Source organism: Morone saxatilis, unplaced genomic scaffold, assembly GCF_004916995.1.
Source record: "Morone saxatilis isolate NCDOM2014 unplaced genomic scaffold, NCSU_SB_2.0 Contig5, whole genome shotgun sequence".
In the NCBI taxonomy this organism is placed as follows: Eukaryota; Metazoa; Chordata; class Actinopteri; family Moronidae; genus Morone; species Morone saxatilis.
Window position 1 is genome coordinate 17,089,956 of NW_023340095.1, and position 21,984 is coordinate 17,111,939.

Here is a 21,984-nt window from a genome sequence, read left to right on the forward strand (position 1 = left end):
TCTGCAGAAGGAAGCACTGTGTGTGTGCGTGTGTGTGTGTGTGCACGCACATAGATGCAGCGTGTAGTCTCCCTTGTCTCCTCTCTGCATTGTGGATCAGGTGTGAATTTTCTACAGCAGATGGACTGTGACAGGTGTGCGTGTGTGTGAGAGACTTCTACCTCCCTGCGCCTCTTGGCCATTATTGGGTGTAGTCGTTTCTTTAGGGCAAGATTAATGAGTGTCTAAGCATGCCTTTGCAAAAATAGACGTTTTTGCTCTGCTGATATAATCGGTGCTGTGGTTGAAGGAGAATAAGCGGGAGACAGGACAGAAGTAATCTGCCTCAACGGGTCTTTAATAGAGTTGGTATTTTCTGGTGTGACCTTGCTGGACCTGGTGTTACAGCAGCATGAAGCCATCCCTCATGAGTCTGATCCTGCTACCACCAAGAGAGAGTCAGAATGAAAGATGTCTTGCTTGTTTTTCTTTGATCATTTCACAAAATTTGAAGAACATGGTTTGATCATTTCCCTTTTTCTCCTTTTTACCATGGAGGCAAAGCAGCCAAGGTGAATGAAAAACTGACTCACATTGCTGAAAAGCAGAGGTGTGACATTTTATAAGAACTAGTGAGACTTCCACAAACCTCTCTAACACACAAATCATTGCTCCATTCATCCAAAAACAGACTTAAAGCCGCCCTTATTCACAACGATTCTAATGCATATCTGTAATTCAAGAGGGCTCACTTATACTGATGAGCCCGCAGATAATTATCACCAACTCTACACTTCCCCCTCCACTCCATGCAGTGTTTAAGTGTCTTTCGTCCATTGTTTTGACTTACTGCACAAAACTTTACTGTTGATTCACCCTTTCTAATCAGCAGCGAGCAACACTGCTCATGCTGCTCCCAGCTACCTCCAACCCCACCAGCCTGTACTCCACATGCTGCTGCTATCCACCTTGTATAAGCTCATTATGCTGTAAACAGAGTGGGTTGTAGCTAGTGTCATAAACATTGTTTAGACCAGAAAATTAGATTCTGATGCTGATGTTGCTCCAATACTGTTTCTCTTTTCTTGATCTGTTTGTTTTCTGCTGATAAAGAGGTGTATGAGTTAGATCTTAGAAAGGATGCTCCGTTTTAGTATTTTGTTTGTGGTGCTAAACCAAAGACTTACGTTCCAGTGTTGAACCCAGGATGAACACCCAAAGACAACCTTTTCTTGAACTCAAATGCAGTAAAACCACCTCATGTATCGTTTCCTTTGCTGTAGGCTTCAGCCTCCAAAATCCAGTATTGGCTGAGCTATTTTCAGTCAGTCTTTTTATTTTCAGAGTGTCTTGGTGATTTTTGGAGGTAGCTAGGAATACTGTCCCTGATGGGCCATTAATGGGCGACAAGTGAACCAGAGCAGTCAGCGTATTATTTTGTTTAGGTCTGTAAGTACTTATTTCCACTATTGATTAATCTGCTTGTCCTCTGCTTGATCAATCAATAAGCATGGTCTGGAAAATCCCAGAAAATTGGTGAAAAATGCCTGTCACACTTTTCTAGAGATCAGTTTGGCATATTCAAACAAATTGTTTTGTCTGACAGTCCAAAACCTAAAGGTATATTCAGTTTAGTGTCATAGAGGACAATGAAAACTGACAAATATCCACGTTTGTAATGTTACCAACCGTTATTTTTTTTTAATTAATGACAACTATCAAAATAGTTTTCGCTTTCTTTTTCAGCTTGTTTATTCTCTTTTAGGGAAAGTTAGATCATACTGACAGAAGTGTTGCAGGTGTGCTTCTGTGTGGCTTGTCAAAGCTCAGTTTGATTTATTAATTAACTGAAGAGGATCTATGTCATATGTGAAAATGCTGCAATTTATCTTTTTATAATGTAAAATATATATCTCTTTGTGAGATATATTAATTTGGTCATTTTGTTGAAAGCAGTACCTTCAAACTGGTGGAGCGTAACACTCGAGTTGACCTGCATTACATTCAAGTCCATGCAAGTTGATTTGTAGTCGGGCAAACTTGTGTGCCCTGGTCTGCTTTTTTTTCTCTTTCTTTTTTTTTTCTTTTAGACAAAAGTCGTCTACTCTGTGCCTTTATTTAGTCTCCTTGCATACGAGAAGGAAGTGAAATTTAACATCTGTTTCATTGTATTTATGACCCTAGTTTGTGCTATACTTTAGCTTTCAAAGTTGGTCTGTATTTAGCTGTGCATCTGTATGCGTGTGTGCAGTCATGCGATGACATGCTCTACTGTGTGTGATTGACAGGCAGTTGGATGGCTGGAATGAGCTGTACTGCCACTGCCTGCAGTGTGTTCTCAGCTCCACATGCTAGGTGCCAGTGGTGAGGAACTGGTTGATCTACTGCTGGTAGTAAGTCACATTTCCACACAAAGACTTACAGGCAGAGCCACAGTACAGTAACTGCACACATACACACTTTGCTCACACGGAGCAGAGATGCAGTAGCGAATGCAATATTAATTCTCTTCTTTGCATGGGTAAAGGCATAACGTTAAAATGACTGACTTTAGAACAAATGCATATAGACACAAACAGTCAGCAGAGCGGTGTCTGCACATACATCTGCATGCACAGCACCACAGTTAAATGTAGGTCACAGAATAAGGCAGATGTGGGGGAAGGAAAGAAGGTGAGCACTGGAAGTGAAGGGAGGAGGAAGCCTTTAATTATGTCATGTTGGAGCAGTGGCAGGATTAAAGCTTGGCAGGATACATAGGGAGGGGTTTATTTGCAGAATTTTGAGCTTTTGCCTTGGAAGTAAAAGGTAATCATTTTTCCATCCATCAGAGAAAACAAAGACATCTGCCTTGTCTTGTTCTCTGTTTCTCTGGCCTGGAAACTCTGCTAAAGAATTAACACCAACAGCTCTAATTGATTGTTTCACACAACAAGACAGTGCTTTAGCTTCCAACGTTGACGCTTAAGCACTGTCTTCAGCTGCTCATTTCCACAGGCTTAGGTAGCCTGCTATTCAGTCTACAGGCTATTCTTAACAGCTGCACTTTGGGGTTTCCAGATGTGATGAAGTGCATTGGACCCTTTTGGAGAGCTTGGACGTTGGCAGTATAATTACACAGGGGGATGTCTGATGTCCTACATGGTAATAACCACATTGCCTCCTGAGGCTAAAGCAGGGTGGACCTGTTACAGGGTGGTTCATTAAATGAGGAAAGCAAGAGAGGGACGCGGTTCAATTAGCCCGCCATATGCTCAGTTTTCTCACTTCAGTTCAGGACTTCAAGTGACTTTTGATGTCCCTGTTTCAGCCTGTCTTTGTCTGCAGTGTCTCATTTTTCTCGTCTGACCCACAAAGCCACATACATTTCTGTTTCTACATGACATGAGAAAGAAGCAGTATGTGTTGTACAGTGAAATATTATGCCTTGTATTGAATGGTTCATATTACAGCTGTCCCTAAAAATGATACAAGATCAATACTTGTGTAAGTGCCTTTGCGTTAATGACAGTTTTGCAACTGGAATTCCATTTGTGAAAAATTATTTCTAGGATGAAGTTACAGATAGCAGTCTTTTATTTGATAGGCACCTTTCAGAGGCAGCCCATAAGTCTCAGGCATAAAGACTTGCTTCAAGTTAAAGTTTAGTGTGTAAGATGGGTGTTGATAAGATGGTTAATTTCCATCTGTGTGATCTCTGTCTCATACATAACAGTTCAGATGGTGAAATTAAACGCTGTTTAGCTGCTTCACAAGTTTACACCTTGTCGGCTTGCCTGCGGACTAATTTTTTCAGTGCATACAACAGCTATATAGCCTCCTTGTGATAATTTATTCAATTACTGCAAAGCAAAGTTAAAGTTAGAATTTGCTCATTTGTAGTGGAACTTGTAAAAGCTTCAGGAGTGAGGCATGACCTCTGAAACACATACGTTTGTGGACGTTCTTAGGTAGATAATTAAATCCTAAATTGGATAAATTAGACAGTTTGTTACGTTTTGGTTCAGGCACAAAACACCCTTAGGTTCAGGCAAGTCGTTTAGACAGTTAGAGTTAAGGGTTTCGTATGCTTGAAACAAAATCAGTCGTACACACTGTTGAAAGGGGGTGTGTCAAAAGCCTGCCATTGTAGCCCCCTCCTAACTGTCACACTGCCTTCAACTGTATGCAGATATCCTCTGACTTGCAGAAGCTGCAGGGAAAGCCATCAAGAAACACAATCAGCTGCTGGCAGCTAAGCCAACCATGTAAAAACGCATCAAACAAATGTGAGTTAATGCATGCATTAAACAACTTTAACAGTTTTAAAGATCCACCCTTATCAAATACTTCAAGCTCAAGTTCATAAATAACTCTGGGCCCCAGTAGTGATGGTGTATACACCCACCACCAGCACCCACTTCTATTTCGAACTACAGCCTGTTTCTAATTGTGTCCCTCATGTAAAGCTCACTGGAAAATCTCACTTTTCATACATGGAGCACATGCTGTATTTGCATTCATGTTCTGTTCACACAATCCTGGGAGACCTGGCCTGAAATTTCAGACGTTCTCAAATGAACTGATAAATCTAAAATGTCTCTTGACCACACAGTTCAGGCTTCTATCTGTGGGCCAACAAATGCTTAGTGGACCTTTGTGTTGTTGCCTTTTTGTAACCTTACAGTGATGTATTAGTTTATAGCTGCTTGAACCGCTGCAAGGTGAACATGAAAGGAAAATGGCTTTATATTTTTAGATGGAGAACAACTCCACTCATGAAGGCTTAATATTTTATGAGGAACAAGCCCTTTGGTCGGGTTGGTAGTAGAGAGAACGTGCACACTTGCATCCTATTTCCATGTAATGTGCAGAATAGAGGAGGACAGCTTGTTCTCTAGCAGAACCAGCCTGGTTTTGGGGACTAAATACCTCAGTCATCCACTGCCTTTTTTTGTTTTTGACTCTCTTATTATTTCCTCTTTGTCTCTTTGTATAAATACAACAGATTCTTTTTTATTAGCCTAATACCCACCCAATGTGAATTAACATCTGTTTTGTGCTTAAATACAGGCAAGCACTGAGAACATGTTTCTTATTTTAAGTTCAAGTAGCCTTTACTTCCCTATGCCAACTTCCTGCACAAACCTCTTCAGGTTGGCTGTGATTAAAGAATTCATCACAGTCTCTCCACCCTGGTTCCTCAGCAGGGCGTAGTAAAGTGCACTGAACAATTTTCGGTGAGATGCTGTCTGTATTCCCTGAAGGGCCGTCCAATCACTTACCTGGCAGTCAAATAGTGGCTGGAGTTCAGTACAGTCACCTCTGGCAATGCCCGTACTATAGACGCATTGAGAATATTACAGCAGGCAGGAGCAAGGCATGCTGGGACTTGCTGGGAGAATGCGGTTACATAAAAATAGATCTAATATGGTATATTTTAGTCTAATGTTTCTATTGTAGAGTTGTTTTTATCAGCTTTTTTCATCCCCGAAGGATGCATGTTGTTAATTTGACCGTTTGAAACATTTTTTTGTTTTCAAAAGACTTAAACTAATTAAAACTCAGTCAGATTTTAGACATTAGTTCTTTTTGCCATTCATTAAAAAAAAAAAAAAAAATTGTCTCCTAAGCATTTTCAGGCTATAGCTGGCCATTCGTCTATATATAAATAAAAGGCACTATTTACTTGTGTACACACACACACACACAGTTTCACTCTGCAGTAAATACAACAGAGTGAAGGTGCTCGGGACTCACATCTACGAAGTGTAAAACCTACAAATAAGACCTTTTTATACTATGCAGGAAAAACAATGCATTTCTAGCTGTCTTTCAGATGACAAAATGTTGCCCTGTATAGTTTTTCTTTTCTATTCACCATGAAGGTTATAATGTTGAGTCACTGTTAACTGTTTAGGAGCGGTATTAATTCAACTTTAATGTCATTTTGGGGGCTGCAGTTTGTGGTTCTGTTGAATTGTACAGCATTTTACTGAGAAGTGTTCCTAATATTTTGACCACCCGCTTTATAATACTGAGGTTAGACTAAATAAATGTTAGTAATTAGACATTACAGGTGGAAGTTACAGCCGTGTATCACAAACAGAAACACAGATTAGAAAGAAAGATGTATTCAATTTATTAGCACAAAGTAACTGTTTAATGCTCAAATAGTAAAATATTGAGAAATAATCATTGTTGTAATTAAATAAAACGTGTCTGGTACAAATGGGATTACAATACATGCTGTGCCAAACTGGGCTCTCAGAAGCTGTCTAAGAAAATGTTGCCTTATTGACACTTTACATTGTCTTGGTTGGTTACTATTCTATTTAAGTCCTGATTTCTTTAGCTGCATTTACATATTTTCTTGTTCACTAGGTCACTGAATAAAAATTACATTTTGTTAACTTACCTGGCCATTTTATCAACTATCTTCCAAACTCTGGTACATGGTGTAATTACACCTTGTCTTCCATGAATGATATCACAAATCAAATTTCTTTCACAAGAGACTCATTCAGGCTGATCATTTCAACTTGTACCATCATGCTCGAACCATCTATATCCACTTCAGAGACAGGAAAGTAAGCTTGATTACTACAGAATGGTAGTAGTACGAGCATAGTCAGGAATCATAATGTGGGTAGACTGACAAAGAGAGAACCAGATGTACATAACCCATCCCAGACAAGTAGGTTCTGAAGTGCTATTTTGGCCAAAAATAGGCAGCTAGAGTATAAGAATACGAGTGAAATTACGGGCCCAAACACTCATTGCACCTGGTTGATGGCACAGCAACATGTAGCTCCACACATGCTTACACACCTGGCAAAAGCAAAAACACCCATCCAACAATTGTACTTGGTTATTCATTCAGATTTGCAAAATAACTGCACAAAATCCAACTTCACGCATCAAACCCCCTTTTAGTAATTAGTTATTTCACTGTAGTGAAATGATTGAGTTGGTTCTGTTTGTACAGAGTTTAGTCTGTGATTGAATCCAAATTTACACCCTTCGTACTTGCAGACTAAACCCTTGCAGACTTCAATTGTACGCGCCGTGACATGTTCACTGTCATCACGTCAAGTCTGTGAGGATGCTGGGCCATGGGGGAAGGAAATGAGCTGAAACAGGATTCCAGCTCTTAGTCGTTTTCAGGAAGAGTAATTGAAATTCCTGACCCTGTAACCATTACAAAGTGTTTTTTTGAGTGGTTCTAAAAAGCATATTTGTTGACATGAATTTATGCTGCTTTACATACAGAAATACAGTTTTCTATTTTATACAAGATTCCACTACATTGACATCAAACCCTGAACCAAACATTGCCAGGTTCCACGGATGAGTTGTGGATTTGGACAGCCCTGGGCACTTGCAGACTTCCTAGGAATGTGTCCACTAGGTCGGCAATCCAGAAAGTCCGGACATTTGGATTCAGCCTGTGTTGTCATCATTGATACCCTACTTTTATCCGAGACACCGCTGAGAAGAGTGAGAAGCACTGTAAAGTTTGAAATGTGGGGTGACAAAGGCCTGCGTGACACAATCAATCTCGAGGCAAACGTCCAGCACTTCAACAAGTGATGGATATTCCTCTTAAAGAGCTGTATACACACTGTATAAGCGGTGTTCTCCACTGTTTGCTGGCTGATTAGCAGACACATTTGTTTACTTGTTGGCCGATGCCACATAAAATGGAGCAGGTCTATGATATGTATTGAATTTAAACTCTATTCATTTTTGAACCCCATTAAATGCAGCGGCTAGCTTTCATTCCTCTGTCCACCGACTCCTTACAATTATCACAAAATGGAGCAGATGCCACTGAATAATAGACCTATCATCAAGTGGTAAATAAGCACTAAACTGTTTTCTTTTAAAGACTGGATAAGTGAGTCTGGAGAAATCCTATACAGTGACAAATACCATGGTGTACAGTGAACAAAAACTTCAAGTGACGCAAGTAATGTTAGCTATGTTGTAGTTTAGCAAACTGTTGCTGAAGTTGTAGTTGTGGACGGGAGGATGGGATGGTTTTCACACTATTTTAATAGCCAATGGATAGTTTTAGTCAATTTTCAAGCAATAGTAGAGAAAAAGATGATAAACATGATCTAGTTCCAGTGTCGGTCTTTTGTTATATATTGTTTGATAATTCAATTAGATGAAAAAAACTGACCCATGTGGTATCACCTGAGGTTTTCTGCATCTTAGTAGCTGATGAATGTACTGAGATCGGTTCCTCTCGTCATGTCTCCTCTCTGTTCGCCGCTCATTTGCTCAAAGTATCCTCTTGAGGGTAAATGACCTGCATGCATTTAACCCATCTCCTCCTAGACATTAGAGTCTTCCTCACTCCCACTCATATATAGATCACGTATTCATATTGGATCTTGGTTTTGCTCTTTACTGTACGAGATCTACGCTTTATATTCTATCAGGCTCCTGCTAACTCCCACTTAGTCATTTAGTCGTCCTTTGCTGTCTGGCAGTGTTTCATTTCCATGTTTCCCGTTTTGCACCGTTTCTTTGTGTAGCCCTCACAAGACTGGCTCTGTCCTCCACCCCCGCCTCTCCATCTGTGCCACGCATTTATGTTGTTTCACTGCAGTTACTGAAGCGCACATTCTGATTGCTACCAGGTGAGGCAAACTAGCTGCGCTCTCACATGCATTCACGACATGCCTCGGGGCATGCACACACACACACGCACACACACACACATATCCACTGTGGGGTTCTGTGGAGCAGTGGTGCATATAGATGGCATTTGCTTGTTGACAACATTGTCACTGGGCAGCAGTGTGTTTTGCTGCTTGTTGTCTTTGTCTTTCTGGGCATCAGACCTGCTATTTCCAGGTGTTAAGTGGCATATTTTCTACTGAGTAATATTTGACCCCAGCGTGGTAGACATGTTGAAACTGCTACACAGGGGATTACTGTCTGACATCTACCCCACCTGTCTTTGGCCTTGAGCAGAACAAGTTTTTAGAAAGAATCCGTGTGTGTGTGTGTGTGTGTGTGTGTGTGTGTGTTTGGTGGTGTGTGTGTGTTGTGTGTGTTGTGTCTGTGTTGTGTGTGTCGTTGTGTGTGTGTTCGTGTGTGTGTCTTGTGTCTGTTGTGTGTGGGTGTGTGTGTGTGTGTGTGTGTCTGTGTCTGTGTCTTCGTGCTTGCATCTGTTTCTTTGCCGTTATTTTCTTTCTCCCATACTGTCTCTGCTCCATCTGGCCTAGTTGCTCCCAGCTGTTTGACCATGGTCAGTGCATGAGCTTTGGTCTCCTGTGTGGCCCTGGGGCGGGAGGCCTGGATGTCTGGGTATAGGCGGGGGATGCCTGAGATCACTTCTGCAGGACCCAGCAGCTACAGAGTCAGGAAGCTGTAATTAGGACTAGAGGAGGCTTAACACTCAGGAGCTTTTTTTCTCCTTCCTTACCCTGCCACTCTCTCTCTTGAGAAATGCTCCCACATTAAGAGACCAAAGCTCATAATTACGTGTGGTTGAGAGGATTGTAGTCCTCTGATGTGCGGCAATTTAATGCTTCATTTATTTACCTTCATTGCTGTGTATTTCACTCTGTAAGCCATCAGTGAACCTAATGTGTTGTACACCAGAGTATTTGACTAAGTAAGGCTGATAATGAGAATGTTATTTTTAATGTTTTTTTTTTTGTACAGCAAGGAAATAAGCAAAAACTATCATGTTCATGCACATGGGAAATATTGACGGGTCCAGGTTTTGAAGTAGTGTCTTAATCATGTTGCTTCAGTGGTTGTTACAATGATGACAGGAAATGGGAAGCCAAACATATTTAAAAAGAATAGATAGATAATTCAATCTGTTTAAAACACAGAACACAGCGATTTATGGTGGAGATGCTCCACCTCACCTAAAGTAAAGAGCTTCTCTGGTTGAAAGGATATGTTAATTAATCTATTAGTTTATCAACAGAAAAATAATCTTATAATTTGATATTAGATCAAGAATCACTGTTCTCAAAATGTGAGAGGATTTGCTGCTTTTTCTGTTTTGTTTTATTGTAGGTTTTATATGTTTGTGTTTTGGATTATTGGTTTAACGAACACAGTTATTCAACTTGGCCACTGGGGAATTGTTGGGGGCTGTAGTCTATGCTAATGTCAAAAGGAATTGTTACATTTTTATGACATGTAAAATTGGGCTTGTTGAGCCTCAGGAAAAACTAGCAGCAGCACAACATCCCACAGCAAAGACCATCATTAAATACATGATTTTATGAGTGAGGTCTGTTAAGGGCTTCAACTAATTCTGAATTTCATTATCAATTAATCTCCATTATTATGGATTATATTTTCAATAAATCAGTTAATCCTTTGTTCCGTAAAATGTCAGCTTGTCGCAGTTCCTAAAGCCCTTCTTGTTCTGTCTGAGCCACCATCCAAAACCTAAAGATTTTTTGTTTATTATCACTACGACAAAGAAAAGCAACAGATCACAAATTAGAAGCTGGATCAATCAATGATTAATTGGTAATCAAAATGTTTGGCTATCATTTTTCAGATTCATTGGTAACACTTTATTTAAACGCCCCCTTTTTAGCATTTCAAAGAAGTATATAAACATTGAATATAAGTGCTTGTAACAACACAGATGTGATCTGATGATGATAATAATAATAATAATAATGAATAATATATAATAATATAATATAATAATAATAATATAATAATAATAATAATAATAATACACAATACTGTATATTAATAGACACAATGTCTAGCTGTTTCTACACACATAATAGAGTATTGAGTAATCATTTTGTGTATATAGTGCTTATAAGTGCTAAATGAAAGGAAGGTGTTACTTCCTGAGACACTCATTGTCTCAGCTCTACGTCTGACTTTTTACACACTGTGAAAGTACAAACTGCCCAATCAGTCACAATCAGCTGCTGATGTGTGAGAAAAAAACTCGGCAGGTTTGCCTGAAGTTAGTTTGACAATCACCAATAGAGTCTGCATGAAGTTAAAGTTAGGTAAGGCTTAGTATTGGCCTCAAACTAACCTAATTTCCTTAGATTTCCTTGTTTTATTTATTTGGGGTTTGTTTAAATGATTCATATTTTGTGGGATCTTTGTTGTCTGAGAAGACATTTCAATCCAGCTGATGCAGAGCCGTCTTTAGTTCTTGTTGTGACTTAAGTGCCAGACATTTTATGAGTAAAGCTGTAAATTTGATTCCAGTTAATAAATGGTCCTAGCCTTTAAAAAATGTCTTCTTTTTTGTTATGAATGGAGAGCAGCCAAGTTCTGCTCTGCAGGAGGTGTTTTCCTGCGGTGTGTCTGTGGTGAGCAGTGTTTTCATGCACACACTACCTCATGTATGCATGTGTACTCTTGACTCCTCTAATTTGTACCACTCCTCTTCTCAGGGTCCTGTTATATCCTTGAGGACACACAGACATGAAGAAATAGAAGCATCAGTTGAGGTGAGTGTCTCAAACCTCCCCTTTACTGCTCCACATGTTTCCATTTTTCCCCTGAGCAGTTTCATTCAGAGCGCTCTTCTTTTTACAGGCCCTCCAGCTGACCTCCGGGCTAAGTCCTGGCCGTGGGGCTTTGTTGTTGGTGGGCCAGCTGAACAGGCTTGTATGTGAGTGAGAGGTAATGAAGTCCAGTATGAGGCAGTGGCGGAGGCTGGTGCTGGCGGGAATGCTGGCCTGGGTTCTCCTCTTCCTCGCCCTCCTCTCTTACTTCCTGGATGCTCGTGTGAATGAGCCCCTGACCTCAGCTGGCTCTTTACTCTCCCAGCACCCTGACACCCGTCGCCTGGCCTCTATACAGGCCTCCCATCAACAGCCTGCCAACCTGGGCTCCCGACCTGAACTGGCTTCCACCTTAACTACAAACTACCCCAGAGATGAGTCAGAACCAGAGCCCTCTGCCAGCTCCACAACCCCAGAGTTCAGCCTGGAGGTGAGCCACAGCCCGAACAGTGCTCCCTACTCTATTTATGGTGGCCAGGAGGCCAGCCATCAGGACTACCTGGACCCACAGAGCCTGGCGGCCTGGTCCTCCTTTGGTACAGAAAATGTGGGTTCTCACTCAGACCCTGCAGTCCAGAGTCGTGAGAGAACTTCCCAGACCACAGAGTACCAGAACCATGGCAGCAACACGCGCTACCACGGTGGGGAGGAGGAAGAAGAAGAAGAAGAAGATGATGAGAGGGAAAATGAAGATGAAGAACTAGGAAACAGGAGGAGGACTACAACAGGCAGGAGGGCCGGCGGTGACTCCTCTGATCTAGAGGAATATTACTTTTCCAAGTCGGCCTCTGTGGTCCAGCGGCTGTGGCGGGGCCGCGTGTCCGCCGGCATGCTGAGTCCTCGGCTGCAGCGTGCCATGAAAGACTACGTCAGTGCCAACAAACACTCTGTTTCCTACAAGGGGCATCGCAGGGCCGCCCAGAGTGCTAAAGAGATGCTGTGTCAAATGAAAGCCCAGGCCCGGCTGAGGACAGTGGACGGGTCAGAGCAGCCATTCTCCTCACTTGGTTGGGCTCGCCTCGTGCCGTCTCTTCCCCTGGAGCAACTGCACGGATGGCAGGACCAGAGCAGCTTCAAGACCTGTGCAGTGGTCACTTCGGCCGGTGCCATCCTGCGCTCAGGACTGGGCAAAGAGATCGGTGAGTAGAGGGAGAAAAGATTTTGAGCAAGGGCAAAGAGGGGCCACAGGGGTGTGCGCCAATCCTTAATACCATCTTTTTTTTTTATCGACTGATGGTATTTTTTTAATCGGACCATATCTAATTTAAATATGTTTGGGGCAAAGTCCTGCTTATGTTTAGACAACATTTCATTTTCCTTGATGAAAAGATATACCCAGCTCTACAGTTGACAGAATAAAAGATGAGGGATGATGCACTGCAGCCGAAGTATAAGCTGAAAGATCTGAATTTTAAAAATGCTGTGTGTGCTCAGGACACTGCCAAACAAAAAGTCCACTATACTTTACCTAGAGGCTGCAATAATAATTACACCCCACAATCTGGAAGGGTTGGACAGAACAACCAACATACTGGTTAATTCTCTAAGTTTTTGTTGAGTCTGTCCAATTGTGGGACTTACAATATCAGTGTTCCTGTCATGAATATAAGTATATTTCCATTCACCTGTTTTTATGTGCATGCACATTAAAAACCTGTGTGGAAGTGACGGGGGGGAAAAAAGAAACTGAAATATTGCTTAGTTGAGATGAATTGGTAACACACAGACTTAGTGAATCAATCATGACATACGAACATGATGCTCATGTGAATTAAACTTCCTCTTAAGCTTTCGCTCCACTGGAGTGAGGGGAAATAGTGGCTGATGAATAACCTGTCACATTCCTCAAATTAGCCACATGATGCATAAATGCCAGATTTCAATCATGTTTTCCTTTTTAATTATATCCTCTTATTGCACCCTCTTCTCCTGCAATGGTTTAATGGCTCCCGAATGGAGAATTAGCACCATCGACTGTTGTCTTGATAAGCTCCTGATATTCACATAATGGTAGGTGATGGAAATGCGCATATTTTTCATTTTCTTTTGCTAATTTTAGATTGAAACTTGACTATTGTCACTATAGTAAACACCATGTGACCATTTTAAATTAAAAAGGTTTTTCTCCTCTAAAGCATTTATTAGCAAATTTTATGACAATCTCTCTTGTAGATTATATTCAAAGTTGACTCATGGACCTGAGGGTGGAGGAAATGAAAAGAGCCCAAAGAGCATGAATTTATTCCATAACTTTAATAGCACGAGATTTTTTGTGTACAAGTAGAAATTTCAGCCCGTTGATGGAACTGTGGTCATAAACTGATTACGTTTGGAGCTCTTGAGGCCAGTAAAATACACGGTACATTTAATGGAAATTCGTTTTTGAGCTACTTTGTCACGGACAAAACTCTCATCATGTTTTCTTCTCTAAAAAAAAATTTCAAAGTGAATTGCCAACAGAGAAATGGTAGTATCATATATTGTCAAACAGTGATCTTTATTTGAGACGGGCAATTACTAAAGACAAAAGCCTTAAATAGCTCAGTTTGATGTTAATTGCTGTTGGTGCTGGACACTTAAATGACTTGTGTGTAAGAGTCAGTGGCATCTAGCAGTGAAGTTGTAGATTGAATACATCTCAACTTTCCAACGAGAACTATGGTGCCCTCGAAAAATGTAAAAGGCCCTATTTAGAGCCAGTGTTTGGTTTGTTCCCTCTAGACTACTGTAGAAACATCAGAACGTCACATAGAAGGCCTTGCTATTGGATTGGATATCTTCTGTTGCCTTTTTAACTTGTAGATTTGGTGGGCAGAGTGATACGAGGTTGTGGATATAGAGATTTGCAAAGGTTTGGCCGAATGCACATTTCACATCATGGAATTGTTACAAAGCAGAGTTACAGCATAGTAGAGCTGCAGCTGAATAGTACAGGTATAACAAGATTACTAAGATCTATATTAAGACATTTACTGTAGCATGTCAACAACTCCAGTTTAAGGTAAGTGATTGGGGTAGTAGTATACCATCTGAGTGACTGAACTAAGCTTGATCTCTTATGCTTTGAGCACAGTGGCATGCTACGATGTTGAATTTTGAAGGTCAATATATCTGTTTGCATCTACAAGGACTTGAAGGATCTCCAATTTTTGCATGGCATTTGCAGATTAACTTGTCAAGCTGACTGTGAGCAGGGTTGAGTGTGTGCCTAGTAGGCTATATGTCTTTGTGTTTGAATGTGTGTCCTCTTGGTTTAGAGACTTTGGCAGCTCTGTGGTTAGTGGGGAGAGTGTGAAGTCAGTGACAGATGGCTCACTAGAAAAAAGCAAGACCCCCTCTGGTAACCAATCAGGCTCCTTTGCATCACATATAGCTTCCTTGCATTTCCATGTGAATTCAGCTGTTCAGACCAAGCAAAATCTTTAATATGAAGAGCTTCAGCTTTATTATATTTCTATAATGTCCCTATATACTGACAGTGTTCCATAGACGCTAGTTGTCCCAGAAAACCGACACCCAGAAAGAGAAGCATGCCAAACAAAAACTGATGCGTGCAGGTGATTTAAATCTACAGCTGCACTTTATCCTGTGGGACACAGTGGGATTAACGTGTGTCTGTGAACACACCAGTTACAACACTGACGCCTCCACTTGCTACAAATAAATCTAACCAAAATAAGAAGACATTTACCAGATTTATAAAGCTGTAGGGTGTAAACAGGTTTACTGTGAAGTTTCAGAATGACAGACGTTGGATGTGGTTAAGTTCAGTGAGTGTGTCTTAGTGTGTTACTTCCTGATGACTGTTTTTGGTATATCTGGTTAGTAAGAAGAACATTTGACTGACTGTCTATTCTTCCTTTTAAGAGGCACTGAAAAGGGAAGCAGACTTCAGTTTTGGGCACCAGGCCTTGGACTTAAACTCGGCAGGTGCTTCTAAATCTCTGTTGATGTATCATCATCCCCCATGTTTGCTTTTGGGTTCTGGCCAATAATGTGACCCATATGCACATGCTCATAAACAAAGGAAGTATACGTGTCTTTTCGGCCCCACACTTGTCTTTGCTTTCCCTGTTTTGAATATACCTTGTTAAAAAGCGATTCCAAGCCCCACATATGCCATCAGAGCGTCATTATGGGAGTGCAGAAAAGTTGTCAAATAAGAAATTGCAATTCATGACCATTTGAGGCTAATCACATACATATTTATGTGAAGCAGCAGCAGGGTATTGGTTAAGTGTGTCATCATCATGGTAATCTGTTCTTAAATAAGAGATTTTGCTTGACAGGGGTCTTGGTGACTTGACAAATAAGATAACGTTTATAGAGCTTATCATATTAATTATGGAACAGACTCATAGTGTTGTAAAAGCTTGACTTTGTTACATTAATTCTCAGGCTCAGTTTCAACAGGAAATCAAACCAAATTGATCCCGCTCCGTCTACTTCTTCTCACCCTGCTGTCCTTCCCAAAAGGCTGCACTGCATCAAAACCCTCATTATGCAGCTGTGAACTGTGACAAATCATTGAAAGATGAATGTGAAAATGGTTCTCTTTTCTGTGCTGCTTGCAGGTCGGCTGACATTTAGATTATCTGGTTTCTCAGCAGTTCTTCCTGTGAGAGCTTAGTAACTGAGATTTTGGTTTAGTTTAGTGTGTGTGTGGTGTGTGGTGTGTGGTGTGTGTGGTGTGTGGTGTGTGGTGTGGCTGCCATCATGTGGTGGACAGGATGAACTGCACCCCCAGTACAACAGTGGATGGAGAAAATAACTGCAACACATTCCAGCATTATTCAGCTAAATGCCCTGCAACAAATGCTGTCTTTGTAAAGTTTATTGTATTGATTGTTTTTTGACATGTAGAAGCTTTCACTCAACTCTATGGTCGTTTGAGATGATAGTTTGTGCTTTTATTCAGTAAATATGTTGTTAGGATGCCTTAGTCTGTGCTGGTGAAGCCTTGGCTGACTGTCCCTCTTTGTTAATGTTGTTTATCTGCAAATTTCAGGTCATACGTTTGTCATAAGAGTAAGTATGACTGATTGGTGTTGTAATTGATTCAGTTGTGCAGAATTGGGAAAAATTCAAACTCAGTGCCCCCCAGTGGTAGTATTAAGAAATGACCCTGTGGTATATCTGCCAGCAGACCTGGGGACACTGACATATAAAAGGATTATTTTCTTTTTCTACAAAAAATGCTAATGATATATCAGAAAACAATTACTGTCAACAAAAACAACAAAAAATAAATAGTCACCTTTCTAGATCTGAGGTGGGGTCTAATCTTTATAGAACTGCCAGCTAGAACTAGAAATGTAAATTACAGCTGCATCTAATGATGATTCATTATCAATTTAGCTTTGTTTAGAACAGTATAACGTGTCAGAAAATTGTGAATAATACCATCACAATTTCCACAGAGCCCAAGGTGATCCCTTTCTCACCCAAATATATTCAGTTTAGTGACAGAAAAGCACAACACATGTGAAGAGGCAGAAACCAGCAAATGTTTGCCATTTCTTCCTGAAATCTGACCTGAATGATTACAGAAGTATGGTTGTCACAATAGTTTTTTATTTATTCATTTTTTTCTTTAAGCGTTTCAACTCTAATGCAATCGATAAAAATATCAATCTTTATTTGCACACACTTAACCAGTGTAGCAGTATCTAGCGGTGACATTGCAGATTGCAACCAACTCACCTCACCCTCTTCTCCCAGTCTAGTAGGAGAAACTATGGTAACCTTGAAACTCGTAAAAAATACAAAAGGCCTGATCTAGAGCCAGTGTTTGGTTTATCTGGCGGCGGTTAACATGGCGGCCTCTGTAGACGAGGACCTGCTACCTCTGTAGATAAAAATGTCTCATTCTAAGTTAACAAAAACACAAGGATTCTTATTTCCAGGTGATTATACACTAATGAAGTCATACCTATGAATATTATATTCCATTTATGCCAATAGATCCCTCTAAATGTTACACACTGGACCTTTTTAACAATGATCTAAAATGCCTCGCATGGAAGAAAAACAAGCAAAAGTCCTCAAAACAAGAAAGTGTGAAAGAGTAAAGATGTGTGTCGAAGCACAAAAGGTAACTTGAAAAGCCTTAAAACTCTTCATCATCCTTAGAACAGCCAACATGTGCCCAGCAGGGCCTCATCTGCTGATGCTGTAGGACTATTTGCCACTCGATGGGTTAACAGGTAACGTAATAAGCCTAGGCTCAGTCACAGGGATGTCGATGTCAAACTGTAGAAGTCATTCTTCGAGGAATGTAACGTATCCGACATGGACAAACTGTATCAATAGAGGAGCAGTGGAGTTCAGTCTCAAGGACACTGATGAATGCACTGTAGCATTAGATTAATCAAACTCTCTATGACAGAAGATGAATAATGGTGTTATATTACTGTAGTTTAATCACTGTTCGTCACAAGCTTCGCATACTTTCTGGCAGTTCTGCCAATGATAAAATGCTGCTGATGTAGAGGAACACACAGCTTACTCTAAAACCTGAATCTGACCAGAGGACGAGAGTTTCCTTTTGCTGTTGTCCACACAGTCCGTTTGCAGTAGAGCTGAGGTTTACTTTCAGCCATTATAATATTAACAACTCTCAGCTTTTAAACATGCTGATGTCTCTTTATTGATATACGCAAAGTCAGAAACAGAAACCCTTGGTTCTTGTTATAAATACTTGATTGGAAAACAAGTGTTGAATGTTGCAAACTATGTAGGTCATAACAAGTGACGAATCGCTGGATCTATTTATCTGGTTTCTTTGCGGAGATAACTCAGACAAGTAGGTGCTTTGACCCTGATCAGCAGGTCTTTCTCAAAGGTCAGACAGGCAAAAATCTTTCTGCGGGTTTTCAGAGGCTTGGGTGAATGTTTTTCATTGTGGGTAAGATGTAGAGTTGCAGAGGCTAGATGAAGATAATTGTCTTCTTTTCTTTTCACTATTCATATTTTTTATTATATTTTTGGAAATTCTCTTGAAACACTTGACAGTTTTAAACTTCTAGGGAACTACAAGTATATGTGATAGTGTCCAAACATTCAAATCAATTTATTAAAGACAAAGGCAGTTTTATTTATATAGCACGATTCATACACTTAATGCTATTTCAAAATGATTAACATGAACAACACTGATAAAACCTAAAGTTGCCAAAGTTTTAAATATGTGAAAACTATTTTAGGCTACTACAATGTGTCATCATTACACCATCCTTACTAGTTATGGCAAACACGATAATCAATTAAAGCTGGGTGCATCAAAATATCATCAAAAACAATATACAAAAAATATCTTGGAACAATACATACAAGAAATATGAATTATGGAAGTATTACAATAATAAAAAATAAGTGAAAAAGTAACGAATTAATAATAATAATAAAATACATACATTAATAACTGAGTAAATTAATAATAAAATGAAATTTATAGATACAATAAAAACAAATAGGGATGGAAAAAGTGGAAATTAAAAAAATAAACAAAATAATAAATAAAGTAAATAAATACAAATTCTAAAGGAAACAATAAAAAGTAAAAAGATTTGATTTTGGAATAGTGTTTCTTTTGTTCTTTCTCACAAAATACTAATGTGCGACACATTAATGTCCTCTTCTGTAAATATGACATCGATTATTTGACTCCACCAGCAGCTGATTGTGCTAGATATGAACAAAGAACACCATCTTTAAGAAAACTTAATTTACCATCCATCAGTGTGGCAAATCCCTACAGTGAACAGACATGTTTACAGTATTATATCGGATCAGGAGGGCAAACTCAATGTCAAAGCTAGTGAGCACGTGTTCCCAGACTATTTACAGCACGTAGCGTTGTTGTGAATGTCAATCAGTGTTGACTGGTGGCAGTGATGAAGGACTATCTGATCTAAAGCCGGAGGGTCATTCATTCTGTTGTCAGATCAACACAGGAGGAGGATCTATGGACCTGACGGATCGATTAACTGACAGGCAGACATTACAAGTTTTTAATTATTACTACAACCATCCATCAACTTAAGAATTTCATGTCAGTGTGAGTTCATGTGTGGGTATAAACTGTGAACGACACTATATATGTATATGTATATACACTATACAGCATACTGTGGACAGAATTAGCTATTAAACTAGAATATTTGTGTCTCATCAGTTACAAGTGCTAACCACTAGAGAGCACTTTGATGGTGCTGGGGGCCGTTGATCTGACTACAATATTTACAAGAAGAGGCATGTGTGTGTGTGCATCAGTTTGAAGTAATTCAGATGCAAATGAGCGTGTGCGTGTGTTGAGTCATAGTCTGCATTTATGTATTCATTATTTTGCCTTCAAAAAACAAGACTACGACAGTGGTGACTGTCATGACCTTGACAAGCTCTGGTTAATGTGAGACACTTGATGGGCAAATATTTGAAACTGACCCTGAGGTACTTTTGTCCTTTTTACATTAATCTGAACAATTCTAAGTGTCAAACCTTGAACCAAACATATATTGTCTGCTTTAAATAAATATAAAACCAAACCAGCTTCAGTTGTCATATTTCCCTGTGTATACGTCAAGGTCAGTTCATTACCTGCTTAAGTGACGTGGTCTGTGGTTTGCCTTTCAGATACTCATGACGCAGTTTTACGGTTCAACGCTGCACCTACAGAGGGATACGAGAGAGACGTGGGGAACAAAACCACTATTCGCATCATCAACTCGCAGGTGAGTGAGAGTCTGGCCTTTTACGATGCATAATGATGATTCATTAGTGGATTATGGAGAATTCAGGGAGCTGCGTGAAACACATGTAAGACATATAGAGTGGCACATGTTGAAAATATAAATTATTTATGACTTCAATTATTTCTTGACATGCAGTGAATGTTTTATTGATGGCTGGTTTGCATTTCATGATTGTTTTTTTATTTATTTCAGCTCAGCCATTTGTGAATAGGAATGATCAATAATACATTTGCTATTTCATTTGTTCATTCTGACTGTATAATGGGAATATGTTTTAGGATATACACTACCAGTCAAATGGACACCTTCTCATGGTTAATTGTTTTTCTTTTATGTTTCATAACCTGATTTACGATTGCTAGGATTTCTTCGCACTTGAAGGGCATCAAAACGTGATGACTGAAGCACATTCATGCGAATTTAGCTCGTAGGTAGACAAAAAGTGTGAAGAGTAAATAGGGGATTGCCTCAAAGTTTGGCGTGAGCCACCCTTGGTGCTTGTTGACAGCCGCTGCAGAACCCTTGGGCCTGTCGTGCCAATGACTTCAGATGTAGCTCACTCTGAAAGTGGGTTTCTCACTGTCACTGGGGTGTGCCTTGGTCGAGGGTTCGGTTGTGGCCAGATGTTCTTGCGGCTTGCTTGAATGGGGGGCGGCTCTCTGTGTGTTTTGCTGGACACATCCACGTTAGTGGTCAAGGTGAGCACAGCTGGGGGATTCAGCGCCTATATAATTGGCTGGAAATTAGTCGTGCCTTCCCTGAACCTGAGCGGTTCCTTGAAGCAATGGGGTGAATTAGGGTGTATTAGGAGTCTTAAAGCTTGGAAACTTGCGTTCGGTTGGCAAAGCTCAATGTTAATAAACAAATGCTGTAGATGTCCTGGCCGTACGATGTAATAATACCAGGTGTAAAAATCGAAACAGTTGACCATCCTGTTAATATTTAATGGAACTGAAGGTCAGTCAGTCCGGGAAAAATTTGGCAAAACTGGTAACCTGTCGACATACAAAGCTGACGACTGATGCGATAGTGTGTAGATGTTTGATTGTGAGTGGAAACAGCTTAAAGGGTCGGTGAATTGTAATTTCTTTTATTAAAGTTATTGTTTTTTATACTTGAATGTGCTCCCCAACGGTGCAGGCGCAAAACCATCAAGCCCGCTACGGACAAAACTGGGGCTCACCGACGGGACGGCCCCCTGCAAAGCGGAAAGGACCAAGGGAGCATCACCCCTGCTGGCCCTGGGAGATATCCAGTTCATCCGAGCTCACCAGCCTGTCAGAAATCGGCCAAGTTAACACCAGCCTCAGATTAGAGGGCGCCCAGATGGAATGCCACACAGGGACGTTCTTAGTAGCAGAGCACATCTACTACAGTCAGAACTGGGGGCCTCAGGGAGGCGAATTCAGCCTTTATTGTCAGGAAGTAGCGTGTATGCTTAATAAATCCTACCAGACGACATAGAGGGAAACAGGAACGGAACGCCCAGAATGAGGATTTTCGTTTTCTGGGGCGTCCCAATAAAATAAGAAGATCGCATTGTTGTCTAGAAGATAAGAATGGGATGGCAAAAATCCGTGAGAGTTGAAAAACCAAGGATTTTGAGAAAGTCTGTTGCTTGTGTTCGAGGGTTAACTTGGATTTGGTAGGTCGGGTCCCAAATGGTCTGACCGATCTTTGTGGACCCCGCCCGCGTGGTCTGTTATCTGCTCCGTGGGACGTCTATGGAAAAGGGTGAACGG

At 40.5% G+C, this 21,984-nt stretch overlaps 1 protein-coding gene across 1 annotated transcript in view; it reads left to right on the forward strand.

Moving 5' to 3' along the window:
- The first annotated feature begins 11,373 nt into the window (after positions 1-11,373).
- st6gal2a (ST6 beta-galactosamide alpha-2,6-sialyltranferase 2a) overlaps positions 11,374-21,984 on the forward strand; it is a 29,311-nt gene continuing 18,700 nt past the window's right edge. The window contains exons 1-3 of the mRNA XM_035677187.1: positions 11,374-11,432; positions 11,521-12,628; positions 20,124-20,221. Of these exons, the coding sequence (XP_035533080.1) occupies positions 11,611-12,628; positions 20,124-20,221 (1,116 nt within the window). The 5' untranslated portion in view covers positions 11,374-11,432; positions 11,521-11,610. The remainder of the gene's footprint in view (positions 11,433-11,520; positions 12,629-20,123; positions 20,222-21,984) is intronic.